General features: G+C 50.1%; 5 protein-coding genes across 5 annotated transcripts; 2 read left to right on the top strand and 3 right to left on the bottom strand.

Annotated features, from left to right (window-relative positions):
* Positions 1-121: 121 nt before the first annotated feature.
* COCSADRAFT_163737 (uncharacterized protein) lies at positions 122-563 on the bottom strand (the record flags this gene model as incomplete). The annotated part of the gene is made up of 2 exons (XM_007705575.1): positions 122-348; positions 413-563. 2 exons carry the CDS (start codon positions 561-563, stop codon positions 122-124), a joined length of 378 nt encoding a protein of 125 aa, XP_007703765.1.
* A 2,027-nt stretch (positions 564-2,590) lies between these two features.
* Positions 2,591-4,530, bottom strand: COCSADRAFT_125155 (uncharacterized protein). Its single transcript, XM_007705574.1, has 3 exons — positions 3,549-4,530; positions 3,109-3,497; positions 2,591-3,054 (listed from the first exon to the last, which is right to left on the bottom strand). Exons 1-3 carry the CDS (start codon positions 4,383-4,385, stop codon positions 2,730-2,732), a joined length of 1,551 nt encoding a protein of 516 aa, XP_007703764.1. The 5' UTR covers positions 4,386-4,530; the 3' UTR covers positions 2,591-2,729.
* A 1,089-nt stretch (positions 4,531-5,619) lies between these two features.
* On the top strand, positions 5,620-7,714 carry COCSADRAFT_174683 (uncharacterized protein; the record flags this gene model as incomplete). Its single annotated transcript, XM_007705573.1, has 6 exons — positions 5,620-5,785; positions 5,844-5,995; positions 6,044-6,535; positions 6,583-6,697; positions 6,746-6,890; positions 6,943-7,714. 6 exons carry the CDS (start codon positions 5,620-5,622, stop codon positions 7,712-7,714), a joined length of 1,842 nt encoding a protein of 613 aa, XP_007703763.1.
* A 277-nt stretch (positions 7,715-7,991) lies between these two features.
* On the bottom strand, positions 7,992-8,726 carry COCSADRAFT_40040 (uncharacterized protein). Its single transcript, XM_007705407.1, has 3 exons — positions 8,572-8,726; positions 8,300-8,515; positions 7,992-8,239 (listed from the first exon to the last, which is right to left on the bottom strand). Exons 2-3 carry the CDS (start codon positions 8,448-8,450, stop codon positions 8,082-8,084), a joined length of 309 nt encoding a protein of 102 aa, XP_007703597.1. The 5' UTR covers positions 8,451-8,515; positions 8,572-8,726; the 3' UTR covers positions 7,992-8,081.
* Positions 8,727-8,909: 183 nt separating this feature from the next.
* On the top strand, positions 8,910-11,483 carry COCSADRAFT_40039 (uncharacterized protein). Its single transcript, XM_007705406.1, has one exon. The coding sequence runs from the start codon at positions 9,157-9,159 to the stop codon at positions 11,236-11,238; it is 2,082 nt and encodes a 693-aa protein (XP_007703596.1). The 5' UTR covers positions 8,910-9,156; the 3' UTR covers positions 11,239-11,483.
* Positions 11,484-11,775: the final 292 nt, after the last annotated feature.

The raw sequence follows: 11,775 nt of genomic DNA, 5'->3' as shown, positions 1-11,775 counted from the left end.
GTTAGCACCGCCATTGTTGCTTCCGTTAGCACCAGCATTGTTGGCTCCGTTAGCACCGCCATTGTTGCCTCCGTTAGCACCGCCATTGTTGCTTCCGTTAGCACCAGCATTGTTGGCTCCGTTAGCACCAGCCATTGTTGCCTCCGTTAGCACCGCCGTTGTTGCTTCCGTTAGCACCGCCATTGTTGCTTCCGTTAGCACCAGCATTGTTGCCTCCGTTAGCACCGGGGCTAACATCCTGGCAAAGAAGAGCCTGGCCCGCAACTGGGATGACGCAGCACTTGGCTTGCTGACCCGTAGCCGCGCATCCGCTGATGAGTTGATTCGTGCTAGTGGGAGTGGTGGCCGCTACAACGATCAATCAGTGTCGTGCGATTAAAGCCGGGTGATGGTAGAGAGGAGAGAGACTTACGAGCTTTGCAGTTCAAGGCGGCGGCACCAAGGATATCAGTGGCACAGCATTGAGGGGTGCTGTATAGCCCAGGGGGGCAGACTGCAGAAGGATAACCGGTGAGGGGAGCGGCAGTGGCGCCGATAGCGAAGGCGAGGATAGTATAACGCATGTTGATTTTTTAGAAAGGTTCAAAGTGTTTTTTTTAGAAAGTTTCAAAGTAGTTTTTTTTAGAAAAGGTCTTAAGCGAGTGTGAATAAAGCGAAGGTAGGATGCTGGAGCTGATGATGATTCAACTGGTAGTGCAGGTTGTGGCCTCCATTTATACCTTTCATCAGCTGGAGTACTCGTGTTCCTTTCTGGTGCACTGATCAGGCCACGCGGTCTCTCTGATCAACCTTTCCAAGTTTTGATTACGTCTGTTTTCGTCCATGGAGCATTGTATGTGCACAGTACGTCGTCTAGATGCAACATGGCGGGCGCAACTTCAACTTCACAAGGTCCACCCTTGTGCGTCTCCTTGCTCCAGAGCTTACGCAGAACAACTAAGAGGCGTTGGGATCGCAAATACATTATTGGTGAGCTCCCGATAACACGTATAAGGAGACGGTGATCGTCGCGTATCCTATTGGGCTGTGGAGTTCTCAATCCAGCCGTAGAGTAGTCATTAGGGTCTCCTTGGGTTACACAACTTGCAGACACGAGACACATATATCCTCTCTCGAAACTCAACTTTCAGGACATACTGTACTGCTTAAGCCTGTTTCCGGGCCAACACGGACACGAGGCTTGAGCTGTCTTTGTGGATAGTGCAACCATCTCTGCGAGCACTTGTCGTCAGTAGCGCCTTGTCAGCAACGGAGAGAAGAAGGTTTGGGAAATGTTTAAAGCCGGGCAGGCATTAAAGAGAGAGCAAAACGAAATATTGGCTTGGGGGATTGCACCACGAATCAGCTATCAGCAGCCTGAAGTTACTTTGCACGTCGGCTGGTCGCGCCAGATACGGTTGGGGAACGAGAACCCGCATTGGGAACACAACCAAGCAATCTCAACTGAGGATCCAATCTGAGAACACTCAAAACGACCGGGTATGGGAGCAACCCTGTCAGGAACCGTTATGTGTGCGGTTGTCAAGCGCATGCTCGGTAGTCTACTGTGTTTATACGCCACTAGTAAGGGGTAACCCAGACTGGGGTAGCGAGTAAGAGCTATACTATAAATAGTGTAGCTTCCACCGTTGAGATTGTCTAGAACGGTCTGGTATTTCTCTGTATTAAGTTAGGGATAGAGTCATCCGAAAAAGAGCCTGATCATTATTTGAGCGTCTCTACAACACAATCCTTTTACCTGTGAGCACAGTAAGCCGCTGAGCCTCGCCAACGTCTGGTGATCATGTACCTCGGATAACATACAGGAACCGTACTACAATGTTGTCACTGTGCTTGACGTCGGCAAACATGGCTGTTGTGCACCGCCACCGCACTGAAACAACTGGGTGCATTGGCGATATACACATCACTCAGTGAATGGATGATCTGCAGCCGGGACAGCCGGCTAGTGTCGCTTTACCGTGGCGACGGTAAGTATGCGACAGCGTATATTCTGAGGCAATTGATTGGTAAGTAAATCCAAGTAATGCAGGATATACAGCATATACATCCTGCTGACATGAGAATCGAGGATATCTCGATGCCGATCGTGACCTGGAGGTGGCTGTCAAGAGTTTCAGCTGACAAGGTTAAAAGTCGTTGCCGGCAGGGGATTTATCGTACTGGTGTAATACCGCCATTACAAAGCTTGATCCCCACCTTTCTCTCTTTTATTCTTTTTAAAATAGTTTCTTGAATACTGTATATGATACTAAGTATTAGGTATACTCTCAGAATTTATCTCACACAGATCAATTCTCTTAGAGTTACAGTTGGAGTTTGGGCTTCTTGTCTTTGGGTAGAGAATATTGGGCCAACAGAGATAACGCTAGCAAGAACTTCTAGCCGCTACCTCCGTATAGGCTGAAACTTTTGACAGCCACCTCTGTTCTGAAGTTACATCGCGGGGAAAAGCATAACAGTGTCGTGTGAGATAGTTCTCCCTTGTTTAGCGCCTTGGATCCGTATGTAAGGACTTTGCTTAGCTCAATCCTGTGCTTTCCTGGCGTGGACTCCTGAGGTTTAATTGCACCTTCACCATTGCGTACATGATGCAGATTGTATTGAATTCTTTTGAGTAATTATGGGCTTGTTGCTGGGAATTATTCATGCGTCATTACTTTGTGTTGTTACCATGTTCTTTGCGAGGGGCTGTTCAGGTGCTCAGAAGAAATTTCGGCCCCCTAAGATCATTGTGATCTTCGGCTGCTCCGCAATCTACTGACCAAGGCACCAGCTACCAACAGTCCCACCAACACTCCACTCTGCGCCGGAGCAAATATAGCAGATCGTACAATAACCAAGGTACCCACAGTCACAAATGTGACCGGAAGAATGGTAGTTGGACGGTAAGGTCGCTCAAGTTGTGGCTCTCGACGGCGGAGTATAAGGAGTCCGACCACAGTACTGACATAGAAAACCCATTCGGCCATGCCAACGAACGTTAGTAGTTCCCGAAAACTACCTGTCAGTATGTATATTAGGGTTACCACAAGAGCCAACCCGTTGGCATATCTGTGGTTTGTATTAGTAGGCCTCAGCGTAGAATAAATTACCAGGAGATCTTACATTGGAGCATCGAATCTGGATGACGAAGTGTCATCTCCGTCAGCTCTTTGCTTCAGTGGCATGCCCCTTTGGCTGAAGAATGCTGGAAGGTAATGGCGCTGTGATGCAGCCATGGTTAATCTGCCCACTGAGAACACGTTGCTGGTGATTGATCCCGCACAAGAAATAGCAACGAGGAGAGTAATAATGATGCCAGCAGGTCTCCCAAACAGAGCTGTTCCAGCGGCGACTGCAACCGCGTTGTTGCTACTCAGCTTGTCCCAAGGCACGAGGATGTAGTACGCGATATTGACCAGCTCAAAGGAAGTAAGAACTACGATCATTGCTGCTTTGATTGCCTTTGGGAGAGCACGGCCTGGGTCGCGAATCTCGCTCGCCACGATATTGGCCTAAAGTCGTCGTCAGCCAGCCAAACGCGTGTACAGCTTGTGCAAACTTACATTGTCCCACCCGTCATAAGCCCACAATCCACCGTAAATGGCTGCGCAGTAATGACCATAGCGGTCCCAGGCGCCCATAGACAACCAGTCAAGAACTTGGCCGTCCGACGTAGTTGGTCTCGGTTGAAACCAACTCTTTGAGTACCAGTCGCTAGAACCAGAAAGATGAGATTCCGGGTTCACCAAGTGGGCAATAACTGCAGTAAGCCCGCCGAGAACTATCAAGCTGACTGTTGATAGCTTGAAGACTGTAAAGGATTCGCTCAATCTCATCGTGAATTTGGTGTTGATGGAGTTGAGCAACACCATAGCGACAAAAACAATGACAGCAATGAGCTTGAGTAATCCAGCATCTGGTAAATTGTCTGAGCTGGTTGTGACTGAACTAATAGACTCCGCGATAACGATACTTTGAATGGCCATAGATGAGGGCTTCACGCCTAGGATATACACCCAAGCCATAAGGAACGCCGCGGTGTCTCCGTAAACGTGGCGTAAATATTCCTGCATGCCGCCATTGAGCGGTAAAGCAGCACCTAGTTCTGCGAAAGATGCAGCTCCTGCCCATGAGAGCAGCCCACCAAGTACCCAGACCAAGAGGGCAACACCTGGAGAAGGTACATTGCTGTCGACTTGTGCCGGTGACGCAAATACGCCTGAACCTATTTGCAGAGTAACAAGGACAGTAAATGCGTGGCGTGTGGTGAGCTGTTTGGGTAACTGGGTCACTCGTGGGGCGGATGGAGCTGCATCTTGTCGTCCAAGTAACAGGTCAGATTCAGTAGCGTTTGGCTTGTGCGGCTCTTCAGAATGGTTAATACTGTGTGTGTCGTCCATCACGAAGTGTCCAGCTACTGAAGAGATGGAGGTGGCTTGGAGATATAGCCCGCACTGCGTCACCTAATACTGGTTTTTGACCAAGGTTCACGGCCGTTCTTGCAACCAATCTTTAGTCATTTCCGATTGGCCCCGCACGCTAGCGAAAGATCTATCATGACCTTTCTCATCGAGCATAGCTCCTTACTAGGTTTCTTGGGCAGCTGACTGCTTCTTTTCTTAGAATGTGAAAAAATGGTACTCGGCTGACATCTCCTTTTCTTGAGTGAGTACAGAAAAATAGCTGCGTTGACTCGTCAACTAGGGGTACTTTTTGTGCTCTAGATTTAGAAGCAACGCTAACCCAGTTTGGGAGATAGTTTGGTGAGACGGAACATCAATTGTTTCTATGACAAAGGTTGTGAAGGTCACGGCTAATGGGAGAATTGCACAATAGGTGAACAAGGTTCAGGTATCGGTTGATTCTGGAATCTTGAATGTGGCGGTCTGTTTCGTTGCCCCGCCCTCCTCCCAATTGTTGAATATAATGTATATCGATGAACGCAATAAGGTGGGGCGGCATTATACTCTTGAGCCGTTCAGTATAGGGAGAGACCAAAGGGCTTGGTCAAATTGCACCAAGTTGAGCCGCAATATCAGAGTTGTACTCCCAACAGCAAAAATCAAACTAAGATACCAACAGCACTCAGCAAAAGCGGGGGTAGTATTGTACAAACCCTGTAGTTGTGGCATTACTCCAATCTTTGTAACACACTATGATCGATGTCATAATATCTTCTCTAGGAGGTATTGTAGTCTATGAGAGGCAGTTGTTATTGTGATAGCCAACCATTTCTGGTTTAACTTGTAGTGAATCATCTCCATGAATGTGGCGGTGTGAGCCACAAATCTGCAATGCCAAATTCAGAGTCTGCACTGCTACGTATGGCATAACAAGAACGCAGCCTATTCTACCTATGACGTAAAAGAACACAGTAAACTAACCATGATACCTACCTTGGCGCGAAAATCTATGGCCGCAAAATGTATCTCGATGGTCGTTGCGTCGAACACTGGAGCTGTGGCTGTGGTGGCTGAAAAGCTCGGTCCTCCTCTCTCGAGTGCCTGCCCAGATGCCCTGACACCCCTCTTCGCTTCCTCGCCAACACCAGGTACGTCAACACCACGCCCGCGCCCAACTCCCACCGCGCACTCACAAACTTACACTCCTCAGACACACATTCACCCACCCGACATGGACGCAAATCAGAATGACGAGCTCTACCCCATCGCCGTGCTCATCGATGAGCTCAAGCACGACGACGTTATTCTCCGCCTGAATGCAATTCATCGCTTAAACACGATTGCACTCGCCCTGGGTGCTGAGCGAACACGTGAGGAGTTGATACCCTTTCTAGATGGTGAGAAACTCGTTGAATGACCCTGGATGCGCTGTAAGCGGCTAACACGTGCCTGTAGAGTCCGTCGAAGACGAAGACGAGGTTCTCACAGCATTGAGCGAGGAGCTGGGAAAGTTTGTCGAATATGTGGGAGGCCCAGAACACGCACATGTGCTCCTCTCACCACTCGAAAACCTTGCAGCTATAGAGGAGCCCCTTGTCCGAGAGAAGGTGCGCGCACTCGTTTCTAACAGCCTGGGGTACAGCTAACGCGCACAGGCTGTCGAGTCCCTTAACAAGATCTGCGAGGAGCTCTCGCAGCAGCAGATTGAAGAAAACTTCATTCCTCTTGTCCTGCGCCTATCGAAAGCCGATTGGTTCACCTCCAAAATCTCCGCCACAGGTCTCTACCAGACCCCCTACTCCCGCGCCACACCCCCGTCACAAGAGGCCCTCAGGCAACACTACGGCCAGCTAGTACATGATGACACTCCCATGGTACGAAGGCAGGCGGCGAACAACCTGGCTAAATTCATCAAGGCCATGCCGCCATCCATTGTCATCGATGAGATGATCCCGCTTTTCCAGCACCTTGCCGCAGACGACCAGGACAGTGTCAGGCTGTTGACTGTTGACATTCTCATTGCCATCGCCGAAGCAGTACCCAAGGAGCAACAGTCGAGCCATGGGGTTTTGTTGACTGCGCTGCGCAGTTTGTTCGAGGACAAGAGCTGGAGGGTGCGGTACATGGTGGCAGACCGATTCGAGAAGGTGCGTTTCAGGTGGACATCAGGCAAGGCATGCGCTAACGGTATTAGATCGCAAAAGCAGTGGATGAGGAGGTCGTCAACCGAGACCTTGTGCCAGCATTCGTTAAGCTCCTCAAGGATACTGAGGCGGAGGTCCGTAGCGCGATTGCTGGTCAGATTCCAGGTAGGTGGTCACGGAACGATATTGTATGACAAAGGCTGAACATGGTAGGCTTCTGCGCACTCCTTGAGCGTGAGACCCTCCTACACGAGGTCATGCCCAGCATAGAGGAGCTGGTCTCCGATCAATCGCAGCATGTCCGCGCCGCGCTTGGCACTCAGATTAGTGGGCTGGCACCTATTCTTGGAAAGGAGGAGTAAGTTGGGCACTGACGCGTGACCACGTGCTGCAGTACTGACTCTGACTAGGACCATCTCACATCTCCTCCCCATGTTCCTGCAGATGCTCAAGGACGAGTTCCCCGACGTGCGACTGAACATTATCTCCAAGCTCGAGTCTGTCAACAACGTCATCGGCATTGAGCTTCTCTCGCAGTCTCTCCTTCCAGCCATCGTACAACTTGCCGAAGATAAGCAATGGCGCGTGCGTCTTGCTATCATCGAATACGTTCCTCTCCTCGCGTCCCAACTCGGTGTTCAGTTCTTCGACGAGAAGCTTAGCAGTTTGTGCATGAGCTGGCTTGGAGATACTGTCTTCTCGATCCGTGAGGCATCGACTCAGAATCTGAAGAAGCTCACCGAGGTCTTTGGCGTAGGGTGGGCCAACGATGCCATTGTTCCCAAGGTCATGGCCATGGGACAACACCCCAACTACCTGTACCGTATGACGACGTGCTTTGCAGTATCGACTCTTGCACCTGCTCTCAGCCTTGACGTCATTGAACAATCCATTATTCCCATGATGGATAAACTTGTCAACGATGACATTCCCAACATCCGGTTCAACGTGGCCAAATCGTATGGCCAACTGATCAACACACTCAAACAGCTTCCAGAGCAGGGTACGGTGATTGCTCTTGAGAAGGCAGGCACACCGGGTCAGGGATGTCAAAAGGCAACGGACGTCATCACGAAGAGCATTTTGCCCAACCTAGAGAAGCTACAGCAAGATGATGATGTGGACGTGCGATACTTTGCGACGACGGCAGCCCAAAGCTTCACCGAGGCAATGCAGACTTAGAGGGTCCAATTGCGTCCGTGTTGTTGAGCGCGGAGAATGACATGATGATTAGCATGTATGGGTAATGACGTAGAGTGCGAGTGAAAGTGAGAGTTTGGAGAGGAGCAATGTATGACGAATCCCTCGAGGTTTTGGTTGGAAGCTGTACCCAAACTCGGTGGGCTAGTGTTTGGTTCATGAGCATGACCACAAGATAACCCCTGTTAGATTTACCATGGGCAAGTTTATTTTCAAATGCATTACTTTGGCGTTAATGAAGTGCTCACATGGCAAGATATTCGGCAAGTGCAGTTGCTAATGTATTTTATTGCTTGCAGAGTGTTGCGAGACTAAGTACGGGAATCATGTTTGCAGTGTCGCAGGACGCTTATAGAGCACCAGCATCCTTGAGCAGGGTGTTGAGCTCGCCTTTCTTGGCCTGCAAATCGCTGTTTCCACCAATGTGCTGCTGGGCGATGAAGATGTTGGGGACGGTCCTCTGGCCAGTAATGTCGGCGAGCACAGACTGGATTGCCGAACCGTCGTCTATGGAAAAAGGGTCAGTTATCGTTCGGTTGTGTCAATAAGAAAGGTGTATGTACGTACCGACTTGGTCGAGCTCGATGGCGTAGAACTTTGCGCCGCTGGCGCTTAGCAGCTGCTTAGCATCATTGCAGTATGGACAGTAGGACTTTGAGAAGACGGCGACGGGGTTCTCATCGATGATGGACTGGACCTTGGTCTTTGTGGCGGACATGGTTGTGGGTGAGGGGGCGCGCGTGAAGAAGTGGCGCAGGAACGAAATTTTGGCGGTTGTAGGGTCTGGTTATGTGTATAAGTGGTTTGTATGATGAAGTCTGTGTGGAAGGAAGACGTACTCAAATAGCCAGAGGCGTTGTGGAGATTGGTAAGAGAAAGAGTATGTGCAATAGATCTGTTTGAAGTGTAGATGTACTATGTACGTCCAAGTGGATTAGTGATGCGCCCCCGCCGAATAGACAGCTTGACAGTGGATGATGCAATCGCTCATCCAGATTCGCTGCCAATTAGCGTCGGAGATGGACCGGCGATTGATTACCAAAGCAGATATATATGGCCCGTGCACCTAGCCATCGCCGTCGTCATGGCGCATAGGGCTGAGGCTATGCGGACAAAGGGCCAAGGCTTGACTAAGGGCTTTTGGACGTTTGACCAAGGAAAGAATAAGAAGTGGAATGGGTAGTATCGTCTTGCTTGGGATAGATGAAAGGCTGCAGTAAGAGGTGCACCGGGTCACGCAACTTCCGCATTCCGACGCGAGACTGAGCATTCCGAAGCTTCCTAGTACGCTTGCTCCTGCCCGTAACAACCGTCGAACCATCTTTCGCCATCCAGGCATTCAAGCACCAACCCAACAATCTCCCTTCATCACCACACACGCCCATCATCGCCTCTCTTATGCGTACTTGCGACCGCGCGCTACCATGACGTCTTCAGCGTCCGGCTCTATTGCCTTCTTCGTCCTTTCATTACTCTCTATATGCGGTCTTGTCCTTCTGCTGCTACGCTACTATCTCCCGCTTCGCACGACACCCGCATACGTCGTCTTACCCGTGTTCCTAGCGATAGCTCTTCCAGCCAGCATCATAATTCTGCTTCCCATCGATCTTGCAAGCAGTGCTGGACTCGATACAACTGACGGCGCAAGGGGGATATGGCTAAATGACACGGTTGTGTACAAGACATGGCGCGTCATCTACTGGCTCACGTTCGCCCTCACATGGGCTATACTGCCTATGCTCGGCGAATATTGCGACAGCGGATACAGGGAGCCCAAAGCCAGACTGCAGTATGCGCTTCGAAGTAACGGACGATACTGGCTCATCCTACTGGCATGCAGCGTTGTCGGCTCCGTCTATCTGATATGGTGGAACGGCTTCGAGGCCGACACCTTCAAGAGTTTAGTCATGGCGCTTGCCTATACTTGGGGTCTTATTTTAGGCATCTACCTCATGGGCCACGGGCTTGTCGCGTTCCCACGGAGTTTGTTTCGGTACGCGAGTGTTAGCGAACGATTAAAGAGAATACAGGGCCAGGCACCCAAAGTCCATGAAAGACTGACCGAGGCGTTGGAGAAGTTAGATCAGTACGAATTCCAGGTTGTGCAACTCAAGCAGAGGAAAAACGGTATTCCAAAGGAATTTCAAGAATGGATTGACGAAATAGCGGAGAGGAGCAGCCTGCCGGAAAGTCGGGCGGGTGTCCTTGGACGCGGAAATACAACAACGATTCCACCAGTCATCACGGAACGATACCTTGCAGAGCTGACGAGGAAGCTGAAGCGCGCACGACACGCAAAATGTCGCTTTGAGAACGAATGGGACCACATTGTACGGAAAGCCGTCCGGACACAAGCAATCCTCGACTCCAAGGCCAGCAAACATCTCGAGTTCAAGGGTGCAGCCAGACTGTCTCATACAGGCCTATTTGATCGCTTTACGCTTCTCACTCCCTTCACACGGTACCACCTCCACGCTCATATCATTCCTGCATTAACATACATGTCATGGGCTACGGCAATTCTAGCCTCCATCTCCATTGTCTGGTCAGAATGCGTTCGCGAAGCCCAGGATTTTGGTGGTCCCAAACTTTCTATCATCGGTTGGACAGTCGTCCATCGTCATGACAGCGGTCGCTCATCCGTTGGTTTCAACAGCCAGGTTATTGCTGCAGCTTGGCTATGCTATATGTGCATTTGCGCCTTCTACAGCCTTACTGAAGTCAAGATTTGGGGCAACAGAGCGCTCGTACGACGCAATACCTACCAGGAGAGTGCGACATGGTATGGTCTTCAGGTTGCGAAATTGACCGTTCCTCTGAGCTACAACTTCTTGACGATGACGGACAAGAACATTTGGAAAGGCACCATGTTCTACAAATTCCTTGGTCGGCTCATCGTCTTGACTCCACTCGGCGAAGGATTCAGCGCTTTCTTTCCCATCTTTATCCTCGTCCCGGTCTTTGCAACCGCGTTTGGTCTTTACGGCAAAGTGAAGAACATCTGCGGCTTTGGTGATCTTTTGGACGACGAAGAAGATGGAGCAGCAGGCACTGGTTCTTGGCGTGAAGGCCGCGCGTTAATCGCACGTGAAGTACAGGGTGCCAGCGGAAATGTCCTGGGTCTTTCTCAACGCACAACATCGCCGCCAAATGAACGTTACACAGACACGCCAACACCCGCATCATCCAGTCGTACTGCTTCAGCAGCAGCTACCAACGGTCCAAGTAGTATCACACAATCTCCAGGAGTCCGATCTGAGCAAAGGCGGCCTTTGCTAGACGACGACGAAGGCGAAGGAAACTTTTTCGAGAACTTTGCCTCCAGGGTCAAGAACACATTCGAGACTAACGACTTTTCCTTTACTCGGCCCAAGTGGCTTGGTGGCGAAGACGAAGTCGAAGCTGGACACAGTAGAAGACAGGCAGAGAGAGGTGAGAGCGATCGTACAAATGGGTTTCTGAGCTTGTTTGGTGGGAGGTCTGAGGAAGGGAGATTGAGATTGTAATTTTAGGTCCTACCTGGGTAATGGCGTTTGTTAAAGGCCTTAGATTTTAGATATTATTTGGATAGGTTGGACTTTGGAAGCATGCATAGCGACAGGCGAGGTATTACCACTACTACTTTGTAATACTGGGGAGTAGGTATTCTTGGAAAGCACGTTACCTTTGGCACTTTTTTTTATTTTACGGGCTGATGTCAGCGACGTCGACCATGAGCTAGTTTTACTGTTTCAATTTAACTCTACCGAAAGTTTCTGGTCTTAGTTCCATGCTTGTGCGTGCTGAGGCTGCATTCAATAGCGGGCTGCGCCTTCTACCACGGTCGGCATTGGTGAGGTCGAGGCGTCAGCTCAAGGATGTTCGTCCTCATGCTGAGGTCGGAGAAGGTTGAACCACTGAAACCAAACGAGAGTTTAGTGTACATCAAGCAAGAATCAGAATCTATTCGTACTCTAGCCACTCGGAGTTCCTAGAGATACAACGGTCGGGATAGAGCAGTCCCCACAAAAAGTATAGAATTCTACCAGTTATATTACTGAATA

The sequence above is a fragment of the Bipolaris sorokiniana genome, assembly GCF_000338995.1.
Source record: "Bipolaris sorokiniana ND90Pr unplaced genomic scaffold COCSAscaffold_14, whole genome shotgun sequence".
In the NCBI taxonomy this organism is placed as follows: domain Eukaryota; kingdom Fungi; phylum Ascomycota; class Dothideomycetes; order Pleosporales; family Pleosporaceae; genus Bipolaris; species Bipolaris sorokiniana.
This window is presented reverse-complemented; position numbering and strand designations above follow the sequence as displayed.

Coding starts and splice junctions, on each gene's coding strand:
- COCSADRAFT_125155 (XM_007705574.1), bottom strand. CDS start 4,385: ATGGACGACACACACAGTATTAACCATTCTGAAGAGCCGCACAAGCCA. Junction 3,498..3,548: donor CTTATGACGGGTGGGACAAT/GTAAGTTTGCAC, acceptor CGACGACTTTAG/GCCAATATCGTGGCGAGCGA. Junction 3,055..3,108: donor TCCAGATTCGATGCTCCAAT/GTAAGATCTCCT, acceptor TACAAACCACAG/ATATGCCAACGGGTTGGCTC.
- COCSADRAFT_40040 (XM_007705407.1), bottom strand. CDS start 8,450: ATGTCCGCCACAAAGACCAAGGTCCAGTCCATCATCGATGAGAACCCC. Junction 8,240..8,299: donor CATCGAGCTCGACCAAGTCG/GTACGTACATAC, acceptor CTTTTTCCATAG/ACGACGGTTCGGCAATCCAG.
- COCSADRAFT_40039 (XM_007705406.1), top strand. CDS start 9,157: ATGACGTCTTCAGCGTCCGGCTCTATTGCCTTCTTCGTCCTTTCATTA.